The sequence below is a fragment of the Ahaetulla prasina genome, chromosome 1 (assembly GCF_028640845.1).
Source record: "Ahaetulla prasina isolate Xishuangbanna chromosome 1, ASM2864084v1, whole genome shotgun sequence".
NCBI classification, from domain to species: Eukaryota; Metazoa; Chordata; class Lepidosauria; order Squamata; family Colubridae; genus Ahaetulla; species Ahaetulla prasina.
The window spans coordinates 48,708,211-48,730,042 of NC_080539.1; the positions used below are offsets into that span (position 1 = coordinate 48,708,211).

The 21,832-nt window shown below is 37.8% G+C and overlaps 1 protein-coding gene across 8 annotated transcripts; it reads left to right on the forward strand.

Moving 5' to 3' along the window:
* Positions 1–1,628: 1,628 nt before the first annotated feature.
* LOC131189191 (heme-binding protein 1-like) lies at positions 1,629–17,046 on the forward strand. Of its 8 annotated transcripts, XM_058165159.1 has the most exons (9): positions 1,629–1,670; positions 4,567–4,621; positions 5,142–5,273; positions 7,590–7,728; positions 9,669–9,829; positions 12,861–12,946; positions 14,999–15,140; positions 15,275–15,458; positions 15,816–17,046. In XM_058165159.1, exons 5-9 carry the CDS (start codon positions 9,685–9,687, stop codon positions 15,988–15,990), a joined length of 732 nt encoding a protein of 243 aa, XP_058021142.1. In that variant the 5' UTR covers positions 1,629–1,670; positions 4,567–4,621; positions 5,142–5,273; positions 7,590–7,728; positions 9,669–9,684; the 3' UTR covers positions 15,991–17,046. The 8 variants fall into 8 exon arrangements, with proteins under 8 accessions (XP_058021142.1, XP_058021140.1, XP_058021147.1 ...); XM_058165157.1 differs by lacking the exon at positions 7,590–7,728; XM_058165164.1 differs by lacking the exon at positions 7,590–7,728 and having other exon boundaries at positions 16,552–17,046.
* The last annotated feature ends 4,786 nt before the right edge of the window (positions 17,047–21,832 follow it).

Genomic DNA, 21,832 nt, shown 5'->3' on the forward strand with positions numbered 1-21,832 from the left:
ATATTACAGCATCTTAACTTCTTGGGAAAAACTTAATACATATGAAGGCTAACACTAGCTAAGAACATGCAACTGTGATTTCAACATTGTTCAATATATAAAAATAATCTCACCCTGATTAAAGCTAGTTTATCCAAGTCATAAAAGTGTAAATGACTAGTAGATAGCAGTCTAGTAGATTAGGGTTTTCTCTATCACTTTGTGCCATCTAGCAGTTAACTGAATTCTTGCAATTCAGACATAGTCCCAAAGGTACTTTTTTCAAGAGGCAACTGGACTTTCTGGTTTTTCTTTGAAGACGTTTTGCTTCTCATCCAAGAAGCTTCTTCAGCCCTGAGCTGAATGAGAAGCGAAACATCTTCAAAGAAAAATCAGAAAGTCCAAGTTGCCCCCTGAAAAAAGTACCTTTGGGACAACCATGACCTGGATGACTGAGAATCTCCACAGACAATTCAGACATAGGTTAAATTGGTTAACCAATTTTAAAATGTGGCTGTGATTCATTGTGAGTTTTATGAGATGGCTAACACAAATTAGTCATGGTTTCTGCCAGAACTTTGGGCCTTGCCTACTGTCAAAGAGTACTACCATATGCAGTTACAGTATTACTACAAGTCTTGCTTTGCAGTATTTAAACTACAGGTTTGGTTAAACCTACAACCAAATAAAAATTAGATTAGATACCGATCAGGTGTATCAACGGAATTTTTATCCGATTACAATAAAATAGAGAGTGCGGAAAGCACTAAAATCTAAGCAGTTATTAACATTTTTGTAAAATGGGGGTGAAGTTTTGGTGGCCAAAATCCTATTATGGACTACAGATCCATTTGATTTTACTGCTTGTTTTGAAGCACCCTCTGAGAATACCAGATTATTCTTTCTTTTTTTTAAAAAGCACATTGCTCTTCTTTTCCCCTGAACTTTATAGTTTAGATTCTACGCTTACTTGAAAACACTCTACTGTAATCCAAAGAAACCTAGAACACTCTTGCGTTCCAGTTTGTTTATTTTATTTTTATTTATTTATCAATCATATAACAGGTAAAAGTATAAACATAATTTGGATACATGAAAAGTAAAAAGGAATATTAGGACAGGGACGGTAGGCACGCGGGTGCACTTATGCACGCCCCTTACAGACCTCTTAAAAATGGAGTGAGGTCATCAGTAGACAGTCTTAAGGTTAAAGTTTTGGGGGTTTGGGGAAGAAACTACAGAGTCAGGTAGTGCATTCCAGGCATTGACCACTCTGTTACTGAAGTCATATTTTCTGCAATCGAGTTTGGAGCAGTTTACCTTGAGTTTATATCTGTTTACCTTGAGTTTGTATCTATTATTTGCTCGTGTATTGTTGTAGTTGAAGTTAACTCCTTAAATTCTTCGTCGGTTTTGGTTGAAGAAACTAAAAGGGCTGCCCTTCAGGGTCGACTCTTCCTATCGCTCCAGCTGGCCCCTGCCGTGGGAGGCTTCGATCGGAACCACGACCAGCCACACCGACCGAAACAAGAAGAACCGGGGGAAGGCCCGAACTTCAATCCACCCGGGCGTGACGTCATCCCTTTCCAAGCCTCTTCTGTTTGGTCTTCCGCCCCTTCCCCCCCCCCCCGCCACCCCAGTCTGAGCAGGCGGAATCCATTCCGGGTCGGAAAAGGTACCGGAAGTGCCAGGTAACCCTCTTCTCCTTTCCCTAGCCCCCCCACCCCCAATAGAGAGGAGTGGAGCGCGGACCCCGTCCCCTCTCCCCTTTGGCGCTGGGCGCGCTCCCTCTCTGGGCGGAGCCGGGGCGGGGCCTGATGTCAAGTTCCCCTCCCTGGTCGGTCGTAAACTCTCGTCCCGGGTTGGATTCCCTCAGCGCCCGATATACGGGTGCCCCCCCCTCCTCCTCCACTCCCCAGGCGCTTTTTAGAGCGAGTGGCTTTTTTCCTCGCCTCTGCGTCGATGTCTCGCCGTGCCCGCGCCTGGCTCTGCCCTCTTGAGAGGGGTCGACCGGTGCTTCGCCAAGTTTGCCCCTCCCTGCCCCGCGATTAAAGGCGCTTGTGCCTCTGCCGTTCCAGCCCCGCTTGTCGGAGCGGACCGTCTTGTCACCTCCGTCGAGCAGCTGTGGCTTAAAAGAAAAGCTTACCGGCACCTCGCTTTTCTTGCGCAAGCCGGCAGGAGCAAATTCACCCAGGCGCAGCTTCCCCGTTACTCAACCTGTTAGCCCCTTTACCTGTTGAAAACTGCCTGTTACACAGGAGGTAACCGGCTAGAAGGAAAAAGGTGTTTGTTTTTTTAAAGCTTGCACGATATCGCCATAAGTGTTCCCAAATGTCAATGAGATAAGATTCTTTATTCCATAAAGGAGTCTCGGTTCCTGTTATTTGAGATTTCACTGGCCCTCTTACTTGAAATAGAAATCTAGGCTTCAGGGAGCATTAAATATGGCAAAAAGTTTGAAGCTTAGTTACAGCATTTACCTATTTCTGACCCCTCTGATCTAAGTGTATAAATAGGAGAAAAGGCTACAAAGTTGAATAGAGTAGGCCCACCTGCAGTAACTTCTAAGAGATGCATTAAAAAAACCTGTAAAAGGTAAATTTACAGTTGGTAATATTTACAATTAAAAATTCACAGATGAATTTTTAAATATAATTATAAGTATTATTTTATTATACAGAAAGAACCATATATAACAATGATGTTTATTTCACTGTTAGAATTTTTAAAGGTTTTCCAAATTTTCCAAAATATTTTTTTATATAAAAATATTTTTAAACAATTCATTTCAAAATTATCAACAAGAAGTTTTTCTTAGGTCAGTAGGATGGGAAATTACAAAGTAACATGAAATAGGAAATTTCAAAACAGGTTCTTCAAACATCTTTGCTAAAGTTGAGCCTAAAAAAATTTCTTTGACATGAATTAGCAATAAACTTTTTCCCAAACGAAGTGAACAGCAGGATAGTAGCAATTGTACACGTGCTGTAATAATTCTGAGTTTAAAATAATGTACAATATTTAGTACTCAGGATGAGTAAATACAACTTCAGAATCAAATGCAACTTTTCTCTGAAAATTATTTATATGGTATAACAGTTTGTCATAGCTGTTGTCTTCATGTTCTGCTCAACTTGTCAGAGGAATCTAGCTAGCATTTGTGGCAAGAATCAATTGGACTAGATCCAATGAAAAGTTTTTTTAAAATTCCTAACCAGTTCATCAATACTTGCTGGCTTATGTATTGAATAGAGTAGGCTAGGGTAGGGTAGAGTAGACTAGGAATAGGAATAGGAATAGGAATAGGAATAGGAATAGGAATAGGAATAGGAATAGGAATAGGAATAGGAATAGGAATAGGGAGAGTTAGAACGAACCTTGGAGGTCTTCTAGTCCAACCCCATGCTTAGGCAGGAAACCCTACACCACTTCAGACAAATGGTTATCCAACATCTTAAAAACTTCCAGTGTTGGAGCATTCACAACTTCTGGAGGCAAGTTGTTCCACTGATTAATTGTTCTGTTAGGAAATTTCTCCTTAGTTCTAAGTTGCTTCTCTCCTTGATTAGTTTCCACCCATTGCTTCTTGTCCTGCCTTCAGGTGCTTTGGAGAATAGCTTGACTCCCTCTTCTTTGTGGCAGCCCCTGAGGTATTAGAGCACTACTATCTTGTCACCCCTAGTCCTTCTTTTCATTAAGCTAGACATACCCAATTCCTGCAGCCGTTCTTCATATGTTGCTCTTCTCGGCACTCTTTCTAGAGTCTCCACATTTTTTTTACATCGTGGCAACCAAAACTGAATGCAGTATTCCAAGTATGGCCTTACCAAGGCATTATAAAGTGGTATTAACGCTTCACGTGATCTTGATTCTGTCCCTCTGTTTATGCAGCCTAGAACTATATTCCCTTTTTTGGTGAAATATAAGCCACACTGCTGGCTTATATTTAAATTGTTGTCCACTAGGACTCCAAGATCCCTCTCACAGTTAGTACTATTGAGCGAGGTACCACATATATGGTACCTGTGCATTTTGGGTGTGGGTTTTTTTTGCCTAAATGTAGAACCTTACTTTTTTCACCATTGAATTTCATTTTGTTAGATAGCACCCAATGTTCAAGTCTGTCAAGATCCTTCTGTATCTTAAGCCTATCTTCTGGAGTGTTGGCTATTCCTGCCAGCTTGGTGTCATCTGCAAATTTGATGAGTTCCCCATCTATCCCCTTGTCCAAGTCATTGATGAAGATGTTGAAGAGTACTGGGCCTGAAACAGAGGCTTAGGGTACTCCACTGCATACTTCCCTCCATGTAGTTGCAGTTCCATTGAGGACTACCTGTTGTGCGGTTGGTCAGCCAGTTACGAATCCATCTGGTGGTGATGCTGTCTAACCCACATTTTTCTACTTTATCTAGTAGTAAGTTATGTTCTACTTTATGAAATGCCTTACTGAAGTCCAATAAATTATATTGACAGTATTCCTTTGGTCCACTAATTTTGTCACTTTGTCAAAGAATGCAATAAGATTAGTCTGGCATGATCTGTTTTTGACAAACCCATGTTGGCTTTTGGTTATTACTTTGTTTCTAGGTGTTCGCTCATTTGTTGCTTGATTATCTTTTCCAGAATCTTCCTCGGTATTGAGGTAAGGCTGATAGGTCTATAGTTTCCTAGATTTATTGATATTTTATATTTAAAAAGTACAATTATATTTCCAATTTGTATGCATTTATCTTTTTAGAAAACATATACAATACAAAACAAATATACACAGATACACACATTCATGCACTCAGTTATATAGAAGATTTGGTTTTAGATGAAAAGCCATTACAGAATTAGCAAGTGCTATATGAAGTTGCTGTATATGTTGAATATCTAAGGTAGATATTTCTTATTATGTACACATATGTAAAATATTCTAAAAGTTAAGGCTGGAATTCAGGGCATGCTTACTTAGGAAGGTGACCAATTGAAATTGAGAAAAATGCTTAGTGTGTTTGATATTCAGAATATTGTAGGTGTTTCAATATTACTCGAAAGAGTACAGATGTATAATTTATCAGTAAATGAGTTATTTGGTCATATTATATATATTGTGTGTTTTCCTCTTATAAAATGAAAAATAAAAAACAAATGTTACTGCTTCTTTTATGTACACTCAGGTTAGTGGACTCCAAAACCCCAGAGGGCCAACACAAGCACACGTGGCCTTCAGACAACATACCTACAAGTACTCAAAGGCTAGTACCCACTGTTTCCCCAATTCTACTACAGTTCCTGTTCCTCTACTACAGGTAGTCTTCAATTTACAGCCATTCATTTAATGACCATTAAAAATTAGACCACCACTGAAAAAAGTGATTTATGACCATTTTGCACACTTACAACAACCATTGCCGCATCCTCATGGTCACATGATCAAAACTGGCAATTGACCCTTGCCAACTGGCATGTATTTATGATGGTTGCAGTATCTCAGAGTCATTTAACCACCGTGTTAATACCAATAACTTCAGTGATTCACTTAAAAAATGTTGCAAGAAATGTTGTAAAATGTTGCAAAATTCACTTAACAGCTGTCTTGCTTAGCAGTGGAAATTGTGGTCATAAGTCAAGGATTACCTGTACTACTCTTTGTGAGTCCTACTTCTGGAGAACAGTCACTCTTCCATTTATCTTAGACTGCTTCAGGCTGTTTTAATTTCTCACAGTAACATAAACCACCATCTCCAGCTCCCTCTCTCTGCACAGCTTTTATATCCACAGGTTGCTGGGCTGATTAGAGAGAAGTCTTAAAGGGACAGAGCACCAGCAATCCAGGATGCTGACCATTCTGCAGCAGCCTTTTCTCTCACAAGCAAAATGAAAATAAATAGTGAGCAAGTTAATGGTCCTTGCTTCTTAAGAGTATTTGCACATTCATGCTCACTTAATTTTATATAAATGCCCATGCATGCAGTACAATTAAAAAGTAAAACAATATTGCTTCAAAATAAATGTGGGAAATAAACTATTTTCAGATATTTTTATTTTTTGTTTTATTTAATTATGAAATAGGAATTAAAATTGGAATCCCTCATACAAGATACATTAATTAGATGTAATATTCATATGTAATAGCCATAACATTAGTCCCCAGGTAGATACGGTCAAATGTTTGTCTATTTAACAAATCCAGATTGAGATACTGAGTTATTGATGGCGTTATTTTCTGTACTGTAGCTTCCTAGCTATTACCGCAGTTAATACTTTTGCACCCATAGTAACAGAAGACAGCACAAAGTCTACAGCTTGTGCATATTGTGAGATTTTTGTGAGGCTTTAATATAATTATAATATAAAGCTTTGTGAAATTAAAAAGAAAATTGAAAGATTAAATGATTGTACATTTCTAACAATATGGGTGCTAATAAGTCAGTAAAAGTTCTGTGCCTATGGTGGAATAAAGGCCAGAATCCTAGGAGGGATTATTAGCATAGAGACAAAGAAGTTGGAATCTTTGGTATGCAGAATGAACAAAGACAGACTCCCTCTAGCTGTTCACAGGATATACGTGGTAGTTATGCAGATAAGTGCCTTAGTCTGGCAAGATTTCTAACTACAGATGAACAACAATGAATAAAATTATTGGAAGTAACTCCTTGTATCTTTCTTCGTTCTTTGGTTTGACTAGTTTCATAGACTGCAATGTCTCTGTCATGTCAGTGACCTTTTTATGTAATATCAGAAGATTAATAATTCAGTTACAGGAGTCTTTCGTTAACTGAATATAAAAACCATAAAACCGAGATTTTGTCTTAGTAAATAACTGTCCGTCATTGGCCTGAATTCCGTGTGTGTTTCAGATGACAACCAAATAACTTTTTTAACTTTCAGTACTGATTTCCAATATTTTCTGATTAACATTTTTCAAAGTATTCAAATTATTCTGTGTTGAAGCTCCAATTTAGGCTCTGCTGCTGTAAATGCTTGATATGATTCATTAGTGGTATTAATAAATGTGGATCTTTAGCCACCTTCTGTAACTATATAAAATTATAGACTCTGAGATTCTCTTGCTGAAGCAAAAGCAATTATAGAATTCATAATGGTTATCTTAAATGCATCCCAGAGAGTTAAGAGAGTAGAGCCCTGAGTTATTTCAAGGAATGTACAGATTTCCTTCTTAATATATTTCATAAAAAGAAAATCTCTTTGGAGAGAAATATTCAAATATGTAATGTCATCTAGAATTAGCTAATTTATAATTGTTAAATTGTGGTGGTGCAATAGTTAGAATGCAGGCTAATTTTGTTGACTGCCAACTGCCAGCAGTTCTGCAGTTTGAGTCTCACCGGCTCAAGGTTGACTCAGCCTTCCATCCTTCCAAGGTCGGTAAAATAAGGACTAGATTTTTGGGGACAATATGCTGACTCTGTAAACTACTTAGAGAGAAGTGTAAAGCACTATGAAGCAATATATAAGTCTCAGTGCTATTGCTGCTATTGCTATTATAGTTAGAGTCACTGGAGCATAACCTAAGATTGTAGTAGTTTAATGAGAAGTCTATAACTTGATTTTCCAAAGCATAAGAAATAATAATCTAATCAGAAATAATTAATCAAAATCAGCACAATAAATTTGAGGGGCTGCCACAAAGAAGAGGAGGTCAACCTATATTCCAAAGCTTCAGAAGGCAAGACAAGAAACAATGGATGGAAACTAATCAAGGAGAGAAGCCACCTAAAACTAAGGAGAAATTTCCTAACCGTGAGTACAATTAACCAGTGGAACAGCTTGCCTTCAGAAGTTGTGGGTGCTCTGTCACTGGAGGCTTTTAAAAAGTGACTGAACAACCACTTGTCTGGAATGATATAGAGTCTCCTGTTTGAACAGGGGGTTAGACTAGAAGACCTCCAAGGTCCCTTCCAACTCTGCTATTCTGTTATTCTGGTACCTTGCTTAGCAGCTGGACCCGTGAGAAGGATTTTTCCTATATCCAGCCAAATTTTTAACTCATTGTTTCTTGTCTGGCTTCTGAAACAACTCATTCAACAACTTGAGCAATTCTGTTCAGTTTTATAGCACCTCAGACACTTGAAAACAATTACTGTATCATGTCTCTACACTTATCTTTTCCAGGCTAAATTTTCCCAGTGTCCCAACCATTTCGTACCAGGACTGATTGTCCATCCATCCATCCGTCCATCCATCTACCCATCCATCCATCCACCTACCCACCCCATCTATCTCAATTTATTAGCTGCCCAATTCCAATTGATTCTGGGTTCATACAAAACTGGAAAATCCATAAAAACTTAAAACAATAAATCAGTCCAGACTAAAATAGTCTTATAAAAACATAAATAAAACAAAACAGGTCCCACAGAAATATAATAATACATTGAACCCAGTGATGGGATTCAAACATTTTTACTACGGGTTCTGGGCATGGCATGGCTTGGTGGGCATGGCGAGAGAAGGATATTGTAAAATTTCCATTTCCACCCCACTCCAGGGGAAGGTTATTGCAAAATCCCCATTTCCTCCCAATCAGCTGGGACTTGGGAGGCAGAGAATAAATGGAGGCGGGGCCAGTCAAATATGGTTTTTATCGGTTCTCAAAACTACTCAAAATTTCCGCTACCGGTTCCCCAGAACTGGTCAGAACCTGCTGAATACCACCTCTGATTGAACCTCTAGAACTTTTAAATTATCTTCAAAGGTCATTATTCTATCTATGCAAATTAAATAATATATTTTTGTCTCAAATCATTTATAAATAATTGTACAGCATGGCACCTAGAAAAAGGAGGAGGCACATATCTTTTATTTTGGGTTTAGATTTAACAAGAAGATTGAGTAGAAGGCTGCCTGGGTTCCTAAGATTTTGAAAACATTCATTTAGCCTATGCACCTTAGTTTTCTTACTATCTGACATTTATACTAGTTTCTCTTTTATATTTGAAAAATATTTCTGTATTAAATCTCCATGTTCCAATGCCTTTATAGCACCTACAAATTTCACAAGCAAGCAGGAAGTCTCCCTCCATACTGTATTTTCTCTACAAATAATATGAAACCATTGCTTTGCTATTGTCGTGTCCCACTCCTCCGCTGACGACCGGGTCAGGGAAATCCGAATTGCCTCTGCAGCTCTGCCCAAAGTCCTAGCAAAGTCCTCAGAGCAGGCAGGAGACCAGAAAGTGACTTCAGCAAGATAAGTTCGACTTTGCCTGACTCAGAGACTGCCAGAAAGCAGATCCTTTATATAGGCCATGGGGTGTGGCTCCATGACTCAGCACTCATTAAGGCCTGCCCCTCCCTTCCTTCTGTTGCCTCCACCTATCCAGTCTTCTGATGCGAGGGTCACTCCAATCAGCAGCTGTTGGAAATAAACTTTCCTCAGGCTCACATGCTGTGGAGGAGGGGGAGGGGTCTAGCTGCTCCGTTTGCCTGGGCATGGAGCCAGGGCTGGGGCCGGGGGTTGCTCCCTCCTCTGCAGCCTGCTTGGGCATGGAGCCAGGCCTGGGCCCGGGAGATGCCCCCTCCTCAGCCTGTCTGGGCATGGAGCCAGGGCTGGGGCCGGGAGAACATTCTTCAGCGTTCGGAAGCAGATAAGCAGACCCCGGCTGCGGTGAGAGCGGGCAAGACACAACAGCTATCATGAACAATTCAGAGAATACAATTTGTATTATTATTTTTTGCAGAAGCTGAGGTGTTAATATGGCTCGTATTACCCTTGAAGAACTAAATGAAATGGATGATGAGATACAGGATGAAGAACAAGAACAAGATGAAACGGAACAAAACAGGCTGTTTTCTGTGTGGGAAACAGTAGCCAACACTCATCAAGTGATACTTCCTCAAGGCAAAAAAATGAATCTAACTTTTTATTAACTGCATATTGATATACTGTACTTGCAAAGTAGAGAGAGGGTAGAAATTTTTCACCTACAGGGCAAAGTCAATTTGTATAAAAGAATTGATATTGATTTAAATTTATTTATTTGCAGTGATTTAATCTCAATTTCTACTAAAAGTTAGTCAGAATTAACAGAAATAGTAAATAACACAATTAATATCTATTCATTTAAATCAGTATTTCACAACCTTGACCAACTTTAAGATGCATGGACTTTTAAGATGATGGCTGGGGAATTCTTGGATTTGAAGTTCTTGCATCTTAAAGTTGTTAAGGTGAGAAACACTGATTTAAAGTCATGTTCAATAATGTATAATTTAAAACAGTACTCATCCTTTTCTTCACCACGGACCCCCTTTAAATATCTTTTGTGGTCACAGACCACCAAAACTTAACTCAAGATTTAAATCATAACATTTTTTCAAGCCTTTGCAGATCCCTGTGACAACATTGCATCCCTCCCCACTCCCACAGGTTGAAAAGGACTGATTTAAGACAATCAAAAGTTTTTAGAATCAATTACAAAAATAGACTGGGGAAAAATAAAGTAATGACATTAAACTTGAAAATACAAACATTGGGTATTAAGGAAATCCACAAAATAGAAATAATCCATGAAAATCCAAGGAAGTAAGGAAATAGAAAGTGCAGAAAATATAGAAAAATAGAAAGTAAAGAAATTACACAAATATAGTGTTGGAAGAAATATCCATCTGGGTTAAGTTCCAAGTGGGGAAAAAGACACTGGAAACATGGAGACTGCTTGGAAAGATGGTTTAATGGTGGATGGTTTAATGGTCACCTGGTTTGAGCTCCTGAACAGAAAAAGGCTGAGTTGCTGAGCATGCCTTGGTTTTATGCCCTCTCTGAGCTTTGAATTTACTGGGGCACAAGAAGAGTATCCTGATTGGTTGTCAGACTCCCAGGGGGTGGGGGTCTTAGCTAGCCTTGCTGGCTGATGCAATCTTCCCAGGTGCCATGTGGTGAGTTTCTGTTGCTAGATGGGTCCTATTGTGTTGCAGATGATGGTCCATTGACAAAGGTGGGGGGAGCGGGGAATTGGATTTCTGCCTCTGGCCCATTGACAAAGGTGGGGGGGAGGCAGAAAGGTGGGAGCTGCTTTGTTTTTAAAACATGTTTCTCCATTTGTCATCCAGGGAAATATATTCTGCCTTTTTAATATTTCCTAAAATATTTCATTCTTCTAAGAGAGGGGTAGGTGCTAACTTCCTACAATAGTAAAGAAAAGTAATATATAAAGAAATGATTTCCCCTTCATTAGAATGAGTATTAAATTTTTTTAGTAATTTACCACCTCTTATACAACAAATGATCTTGGTTTACCATGTCCTACCTCTTAACTATAAACAAATTCTTAAAGTCTCATCATTTGATTCTGGTCAGCAAAAGTCTATTAAGTTACCAGAAATAACATACGTATTTTAACCTTGATCAAATCAACCAATTTTATATTCTTTCTTTTAACTATTAAAATTTTGATCTTTAGTCCCTTCTAAGAATATCCTAGAACTTTATTTTTTTTTTCTTCATCCCTTCTCGTAAAATTCTTCAAAGCTTTTAAAAACAACCGTAATCCTAACAAAAGCAAATAAAAGTTAATTATTAATACAATATCCTATATGGTTTTACCTTTTTATTTTTCCCTCTTTCATGTTAATTATACATATTTTAATTATATTACTATTAGTTTTTGTTTGTTAATCACACTATAATCTATGAAGTAATTAAATAATTTTAAAAACCCAGTAATTCCTAAACATCAGCAAATGCTGGAGGAGCTCCATTTTGCAACTGCATTGTAGGTAGTCATCTATTCATCTCATCTAGTTGTTTCCTCAATGTGGAAATCAAAAAAAATGTAGTGGATATCCAGCCTTGCATAGATTGTTAGTGGAGTGAAGACTTCAAAGCACAAACTTGGAAAAATTCCTTCAATTCTATCAAGAGCAGCTGATGGAGGAAGAATTGGAAGAGATCTTACCCTTCAAAGCAATTTTAAGATCCTGCAGCTGGGGCATGTCTTAGTGGCAGAGTGCTTGAACTTGATTCCCTGCTGAGCACAACATCAGTTCAAAAGGCAAATGCAGGCTGCTTTGCAACAACCATTATGACTTAGCTACTTTGAAATGGTAATTATACCTATCAGCACAGCTGTGGAGTTGTCAGCAGAAAACATCATTGGTGCTAAATAATCCTATACAATACTATGTTCCTGTATTGTGTTTAGCTATAAGCACTAAACAGTGTATACACTAAAAATTACTACTACTACTTTACCACTGCTATTCTTTAATTACTTTGAAGAAGAAAAGATTGATTTTTGTTGCTGCAGACCAAAGACCAGGAAAATAGTGCTATGAACTCTAGAATGGAATAAAGAAACTGCTGTGTTTATTTGACTTTCGCGGTTGCCACTCCAGCACTCAAGTAAAGAAGGATGGACAATCTGAGTTAGACAAATCCAGCATGCTTATTTCTACTCAGCCCCACAGGGGTTTTTTTCAGCAATTTTTCTGTCTTTATAACTTTGCACTACCCCTTCCCCCCCAATTCCCAGATCCTCAAAGTCTCAAGCACTTTGTTATGCATAGTTGGAGGCAGTGGTGGGTTGCTCCCGGTTCAATCCAATTCTATAGAACTGGTAGTAAAACTGATGGGAGGCTCCGCCCACCCGCCATGATGTCATCATGGGTAATCTGCAGAAGTGTGTGCACGCGAAGCAAGTGTGCAAGCGCGCTCCCATTGTGAACCGGTAGTAAAGATAAGTAGAACCCACCCCTGGTTGGAGGCATAACAAATGGAGGACCATAAACACGAAGAGCCACCTGTGCACTACTTTTCACAGTGGAAACCCACAATAAATAGAAGTGCAGTAGAAGGTTATTTGGAAATGCAGTTGTGTACAAATGCTTTCATCCTTAAAGTTAACTTTTCCCAATTTATTCTGTTTCAATAGACATGGCAGGTCCAATAGCACAGATGACTCACCAAAACCAAGCGCGAGAGCCTGTGCCCTACACTGTTTTATCACAGCATGAGAAAGTAAGCAATCATATTCATGTAAATATTATTGCCTAACAGCTGACTATCGTATTTTTGGATATATTGAGGAAGAATTGTAGAATAAAATCATACAATGTTCCTGGTTTCCTTAAGTGTCCATGATTTCACCCAAACCATAGTTTCAGTCATCTTTAAGTTTCTACCAAATTTGTCTTTTGGATGTGATTTTGCAGATACCGCCTATTATATTTCTACTCAAAAGTAAACCACATCACCTGCAGTAAAACAGTAGAGAACTACAGCCTAAATAACCTACCATGCACATTATTCCAGAGTAAGACAGCCTAATAATTTTCAGAATTCAAATCCTGTCAGGTTGCTTGACCATTTGGAAATATTTATTAGAATTGCAGCCCAAAGGATGGTGGGTAGGAGTTGCATTATACTCTTTCCCAGCAATCCGCTTTTTTACTGTTTACTATTTCAGTTTTAATGATGGCAATGTTTTTAAAACAGAATAGAATAGAATAGAATTTTTTATTGGCCAAGTGTGATTGGACACACAAGGAATTTGTCTTGGTGCATATGCCCTCAGTGTACATAAAAGAAAAGATACGTTCATCAAGGTGTTGAGGGAATTATTTGTTTAGCAGAGTGATGGCCTTCGGGAAAAAACTGTTCTTGTGTCTAGTTGTTCTGGTGTGCAGTGCTCTATAGCGTCGTTTTGAGGGTAGGAGTTGAAACAGTTTATGTCCAGGATGCGAGGGATCTGCAAATATTTTCACGGCCCTCTTCTTGATTCGTGCAGTATACAGGTCCTCAATGGAAGGCAAGTTGGTAGCAATTATTTTTTCTGCAGTTCTAATTATCCTCTGAAGTCTGTGTTTTTCTTGTTGGGTTGCAGAACCGAACCAGACAGTTATAGAGGTGCAAATGACAGACTCAATAATTCCTCTGTAGAATTGGATCAGCAGCTCCTTGGGCAGTTTGAGCTTACTGAGTTGGCGCAGAAAGAACATTCTTTGTTGTCCTTTTTTAATGATGTTAGCTGTCCATTTGATAGAACCCAGAAATTTGAAGGTTTCTACTGTTGATACTGTGTTGTCAAGTATTATGAGAGGTGGAAGTATGGAAGGGTTTCTCCTAAAGTCTACCACCATTTCTACGGTTTTGAGTGTGTTCAGTTCCAGATTGTTTTGGTTGCACCACAAGGCTAGTCGTTCGACCTCTTGTCTATATGCGGATTCGTCATTGTCTCGAATGAGACCAATCACTGTTGTGTCATCTGCGAACTTCAGTAGCTTAACAGATGGATCATTGGAGATGCAGTCATTGGTATACAGAGAGAAGAGAAGTGGGGAGAGCACACAGCCTTGGGGGGGCCCTGTGCTAATTGTACAGGTATTTGATGTGATCTTGCTTAGCTTCACCTGCTGCTTCCTGTTTGTTAGGAAGCTTGTGATCCACTTACAAGTCTGTTCCGGTACCTGTAGCTGGTTTATGTAACCTGTGTTAACTTTGTTTCAGTCTTTTTCTATTAAGAACACATGGTGCCTTTTGGGATTCTTCTGGACCAAATGTGTAGTGTAGATTATTGCCAAGCACGTCCTCCTTAGAAACATTTTAAAAGTGACTAATGAAAAACAAAAGATAAGTTGTCTATATTTTTAGATGCTTTGCAATTTCAGCTTATACTGATAAAAATTAAAATGAATTATTAGGAAAGATATATTTTGCATTTAATATGCACAATAAAATGGATAAATACATATATACACAAACACACACATGCACACAAACACATACAGTAAGATTTTACTTAAAACATTTACATCAGTAATGTGTATAGGAATATTAACATTACATATAGTTAAATATTTCTCCAAATTTGTATTTTATTTTTTTTTAAATGTGAAAAAGTAGCTTTTATTCACATAACATCAACATTTCGAAAAAAATTATATCACTTGTAAAGTTATCAAATTTGGCTCCAATAATGTAATTATCTAGATTTAAAAACTCATAAACTTTGTTACACTGTTGACATTTCTTCCCCTGGCAGTAAATCACTTCTCTTCCTTCTTGGTTCAGTGCGAGGAAACAACATATGAAGAACGCCTATACCCTGCTGGGAAATGGGCATCCATCACCAAAGGAGAACCCAAGTATGAGCAGAGCACCTCATTGGGTTTCATGAAACTTATAAGATACATCTGCAAAGAGAATTCCCTGGGTATGTATGAGCAAGTGCTCTGGGGAGATGTAGAAGTTTACATGACCAGGATTAATGGGGTTTGGAAAAATAAGGAATGGATTTCCCTAGGTTTACCTTACATAACTGGTATTTCTACCTATATCTTTATCCAGGCCAGCACTTGGGAATGACAGTACCAGTGATTAACGAGATCCACCTGAATAAGGAGGGTACTGAATTGGTCCAAGAAGTCATCACTGCTTATTATCTTCCTCAGGAATTTCAGCTTAATCCTCCCCTCCCCATGGATCCAGAAATCCAAATCCTAGAAAGATCACCACTTCAGGTTATCACCAGGTGAGTCCTGATGGACTTGGACTATGCTTTAGATGAGAACAGCCTTTTAAGTAAAGCAGGAATCAACTTGCTTTTAATTCCTAGGTAGGAAAAGAAGTATGCATGCCTGGGAAAATAGTTTCTAAGTAAAAGAAAATATGCCTCTGGTTATATAATGGAAAAGGGAAAGGATCTTCTGGAGAGACTGGCTCTTTCGTAGGCCAGGTTTCCCCATATTTTAAAAAAGATTAGGAGCCATGTGCTGATTGATGAATAGATAGATGGATAGGTGAATGGTGTATAGATAAGAAGGGAACAAAACATTAAATACAATATATTTATGTTTTGTTGTTATTGTTTTGTTAACTTTCTGTAAAGGGAGTTTTATGGGCCAGCTACTGAGGAGACAATCCTGCGAGAGATTCACTTTCTTTGGGAGTTACTGGGCTCGACAGATAATGTGCTCCGTGAAACGTACTTGGTGGCTGCATATCAGAACCCTAGTATACCCAATCGTCGCAATGAGATATGGTTTATCCGGAGAACAGACTGAAAGCATCATGGATTTCTGACAAGATTGTAATCCAATGAATTCAGTTTAGATGGCAGTTCTAGTCTGAAGGAGATGAATGCACTTCCCAACTTACTCTAGAACTGACCTGATGACCGATTCCTTTTCCTTGAGGGCATTAAGGAGTTGTGCTCCCTTCTATGAGTTCAGAAATAGGGAAAAACAAGAACATGGAAAAGTAGTATGGCTTTCTAATGTTCCTGGATGGAGCTGGCACTGGAAGAATCAATGGATATCTGCTTCATTGACTTTGGAATTTGTCTACGCACAGCTGAGTCAAAATGCATCAGAAATTGCAATTGTTCAGCAATCCACATCTGGTATTTCAAACGTTCTGAATTCTTCTGGAAATTAATTTGGAGTGCCAGTCTGTAGCTGGATGGGGGCATAGGTCATTGTTTTACTTACTTAGAGAATTTAATTTCTGGGCAAGAGGCTATATCTTTTAGCCAGGTATATGAAATACTTTTAATCACCTCTGTTCCAGCTTGACGTGGAATAATTTCAGATTTTCTTAACTGGGTTGATTTGAATATATCCTAGAAAGCACTTCCCAGGAACTATCTCCCCTGAAGGGAAGATCTGAGAATTGGAGATCAGAGAAATCCTCTTCTGTTTTTCAAGATTGGTATAACACCTATCTCTCTGTGACCTATCCGCCAAATGGACTTGTATCCATGGATGCTTCCAAAGTGATGACTGCTTTCCTCCTTCATAGATATTTTTCTATTAATGAAAGTAAATGGAAGCTACAGTGAAAAAATATAGGACACTTATCAATGAAAAACATGATTATATGGACCCTAGACTTTTTATTTTCTTAATGAACAAGGAATTGCTATCTAAAAGCATCCCATCATTTTACAAGATCCCCATTGAGTGAGCCATATTTTTACTGGAAGTTATAATTTGCTGCATTGTTAAATTGCACTATGTCATATTCTGGTTGGTTGATTTCATGGCCAAGAAAGTTGCTGTCTTCTCTGAAGGAGGATAATAGCACAGAGCAATTGTGAAATAAAATCTAGCTCAAACCTTTCTGATGCTTCTTATTGAGTTACATGGCATCTGATTTTATTAGATTTTTATCTCACCTTTATAAATAACTCAAGACAGTGAACATACATAATACACCTTCTTCCACTTTCCCCCATAACAACCCTACGAGGTGGGTTGGTCTAAGAGACATGACAGGCTCAAAGTCACTGGCGGGACCAGACTTCACAGTCTCCTGGTTTCTAGCCTTAACTACTGTACCAAACTGGCTCTAATTTTGATTAAAGCTCATTTTTTTTTTAAGTCCAGAAATAAAGAACAAATGATAATGTTTGAAACAGAAACACTGATTTTACACTGTGCCTATCTTCTCCTTAAATGGCTATATTTCTGAAAACTACAGTACTTAGAATGTCTCTTGGCTTCTTACATATCTCCAGTGGAAATCAGATGAGATCTAACTAGATATAGTGGAACTCTTTCTGTCATCAAGGATGATAAAATGTACTATATGTTCTATTCGTTTACTGGCAGAATCCATATACAGTACCAACTGATTTGTGTAACTTCCCACTCCGTAAGCCCTCAAATTCAATTTATAGTACTTCCCTTGGTGGTAAATGAGCATGTTTTATATTTTTAGAAATTATAACTTTGATTTTAGTTGTATTATACAGGTATTCACAGTTGCAGAAACTAGTACATGTTCTATCACTTTCACTCAATTAGATTTAATACTGTGCAGCTATAAACCAGCAATATCTGTAATTTTTTGGTGATAAAGTATCCTGTGCATATCTGGCAATGGTATAACATGGATTTAATAAACCCTTTGATCATTTTGCCATTTATAGCAAAACAGCAAAGTTTTGTTTTTATATACAATTTAAAAAACTTTTAGTAGTGCAATATTTAAAAATGCTCAGGGCCCTTTCAGAGACTAATCAGGCATTTCAGAGAAAATGCATTTGTTTAAATGAAGATTAATCAGAGATCTAACAGGAACAGAAAAGGAGACAGTAAAAACATGCATTTTGCAAATACAAAAGGGAGTAGCAAGATAGGTTGGGATTATACCGAAAGCAACAATGCATATAAAATGCAGAAAAGAAATTCTTAAGCTCTATTAGCAAATACCAAAGATACTTAGCAGAAACAATGAAATAATCCAAGAATTATCTGTTTGTTTTAGATGATTTTAGATAAATGTTAACAGAGGAATTATTTTGGTACATGACACACTAAACCAGTGATGGCAAACCTATGACATGCATGTCAAAGGTCACAAGCTACAACATTTTCGGTGATACACCAGCATTCACCAATACCCAACAACTATTCTTGATAGTATGCCCCTTTTTCATGCCATTTTTAGAGGCTGCACAAGAATGGGGTATGCTCTCGGGCAACCTCCAGAAGTTGTGTGAGAGGGCCTTGTTCTCTGGGCCCTTTGAAAATCACATGGGAAAAGAGCATGCTTTCCACAGTAAGAGCACACTGCCTGAAGATAAGTGGAGCACAGCATAACCTGGGGACTGCTGGGCCACAGGGGCATTTTCACCATTCCCCAAGGCTTATGTACCTAGTGGTAGCGGCACTTGGGCTGAAATCAAGGCCTGGTCCTCAACTTCAGGCCCAGCCTTAGTGCTGCTACTGAGTGCCACTGTTCATGGTTGCCTAGATGGCAGGGAGATAGAAAATTGTCAAGGGAGATTCTCAGTCATCCAGGTCATGGTTGTCCCAAAGGTGCTTTTTTCAAGAGGCAACCGGACTTTCTGGTTTTTCTTTGAAGATGTTTCGCTTCTCATCCAGAGCTGAAGAAGCTTCTTGGATGAGAAGCAAAACATCTTCAAAGGAAAACCAGAAGGTCCAGTTGTCTCTGGAAAAAAGAACCTTTGAGATAAGATAGAAAATTGTTTCTCTTGTTTGGGGGGAGGTTGATATGCCAGCCAAATCAAGCTAGGCATTTTCCTAAATGCCATGCCTGAAAGAATTGCCATTACTGCCTAAACTATAAGTTAATTACAAGGATTCAGTTTGCAAAATATACTAGGCATATACACTAGTATGTGTATATACTGTATACACATATACATTGTAGCTGACTGATTTGGGGTTCATTGTTTCATGCAAACAGCATATATGTTTGCAGAAAAACCAAGTTCATGTCACTATTTTGAGGTCAGCAATTAGGAGTAAAAAATGCAGTTAAGCATAACTACATATTCAATGGCAGCTGGAATAACAGTATAGTGCAGGATTAAAACATTTGAAATAAACCCACCTCATGCTATAACTCAAACCAGTCCAAGATGTGTCTGATTACTCTGAATTAGTGAACAGTTCTCTGGCTCTAGGTCATTTGTCTGTCTCTTCCCACTGGCTGCAAATCTAAATTCTTGGAGACTGACTAGACAAATCCCTGTAGTTTTCTTGGCAAGGGAAGAAATGGTTTGTATCTTTCTAAAGCCCATTAACTGGAAGTCCTTTTTAAAAGCTTGAGTTTTGTATCCTTTATTTTCATTGCAGCTATAGATTTCCACATTCATCGATAGTTTCCCAACCATAGTACAGAACAGCAAATCTTGGAAATAGAATGATATACTATATAAATAGGCATTTAACAATCTATGATCCTTATATACGTGAAAAAAAATTAACAGATTAGAAAACTCAATGTCTTCATATCCCTTTAGAAAAAAAACTCAGGAAAAAGAAATTTCAGCTTACAAAATGCCCTTATTTCCTATTTACATTTTATAATATCTAATTAAGGATACCTTTGTTCTTTATTATGTGAAAGAGAAGTAAAGGGATTCAACAGCAATTTCCAAGTTTTCCGCATATTAGTGTGAAATTCTAAATTGTAGTGTTCTGGAAGGAAGAGGAATCAAGACTTTGGCTTGTGAACCATTGACTTATAATTTCACTGTTTCATTGCACCCTTATACCTATTTTAACACAGCATTACAGTGGAAGTTGGAAACAAAAGTATTATTGATGGCTTCTGTTACTAAAACATCCTAAGAGAACAATTAAATATCACACATTGTATTAAAATATTAGAATGAAAATCATAGATTTTGCAAGAAATTTTTACTTTCAGAGTAAATGATTTGTCTCTTAAGAGGCAAAAAATTAAACCATTGTTAGTAGAAAATTACTTTAAATTACCTGGCCTAGAGAACTGAATGTTTATATAGAATTACACTGATCCAGCTTAGTGTATTCCAATCTATGACAGACATACCCGAGGACAAAAGTAATGTGAATGAAAATTAATAGAACTTAAGAAACACAGATTTGACCAAAGTGCTTTTGAAACGAAAGTTCTTTAAATATAGAGATTTCACTTCCCATTATTATCAAATACAATAGAATGAGCAGGATAACCAGGGCTAAAGGTTGCTGCAGTATAGCCTACCTGAACAATTTGAACATCAGAAGCTGCCTAGACCAGAGTTCTTCAAACTGTGTTCCATGAAAACATAAAATTCTACAAGAACTTGATGCAGCTGAGTGAAAGGCTTAAGGGAAAACCCACAGGTGTTTTTCCCAAAAGGCAACTGGATTTTCATGGGTTTTTATTTGAAAATGTTTTGCTTCTCATCCAAGAAGCTGCTTCGGTTCTTGAAGAAACTTAAAGAAATTGAAGAAGTTTTTTGGATAAAGAGGGAAACCTTTTCAAACAAAAAACTAAGAAAGTCCAGTTGCCTTTTAGAAAAAGCACCTTTGGGACAACCATGACCTGAAAGATTGAGAATTTCCATTTCCATTTTTTTTTGTCAGTACAGCTTTGTCTCTTGATGAGGGTTTCTAGGAATGGTTTTCCATTAAGAAGTTCCATGGGCTGAAAAAATGAAACTCCCGTTTTAGAATAGAATAGAATTTTTTATTGGGCAAGTGTGATTGGACACACAAGGAATTTGTCTTGGTGCATACACTCGCAGTGTACATAAAAGAAATGTTCATCAAGAATTCTAAGGTACAACACTTAATGATAGTCATAGGGTACAAATAAGCAGTCAGGAAACAACATCAATATAAATTGTAAAGATACAAGCAACAAAGTTACAGTCATACAGTCATAAGTGGAAGGAGATGGATGATGGGAACAGTGCAGATTTAGTAAATAGTTTGACAGTGTTGAAAGAATTATTTGTTTAGCAGAGTGATGGCGTTCGGGAAGAAACTGTTTTTGTGTCTAGTTGTTTTGGTGTGCAGTGCTCTATAACATCGTTTTGAGGGTAGGAGTTGAAACAGTTTATGTCCATGATGGGAGAGGTCTGTAAATATTTTCACATCCCTCTTTTTGACTCGTGCACCCTTAGGCCACCCTTTCTTCTACAGTACATACTACCTTTGTCAGAAAGGCCTTTACATCAATTGCTCTGAGATCAAAAGCCTATTTCTCCTTTTTACATAGGAATTCAAAATATTTCCTTGCTGAATATTTGACTTTTTAAATATAAACCTTATAGCTAGTAGCAATCTGGGATGCTATTCCACTACTTCCCCTCCACTAACAATATCCATTCCACTGGAAGATATTTTTTCCACAAGCAATGAATCCAACTTTTTCAGTTTGACAAAGATAAAAAAAGATTAAACAGCCAATAATTTATTGGATAATCGTATTGATTTTATAATTTGTTTTTGTACAGCAAATCTAAAATAATGACACATGGTACTAATTGCTTTTTTCCAACGGGGAATGATAATCCCTAGATCGAACATTAAAATAAATAGCTGTATCCTAATTCTGTTATTACCACCATGGGATATATATTTAATAAATGAATAAGTACAACTCTGTTCATCTGCACTT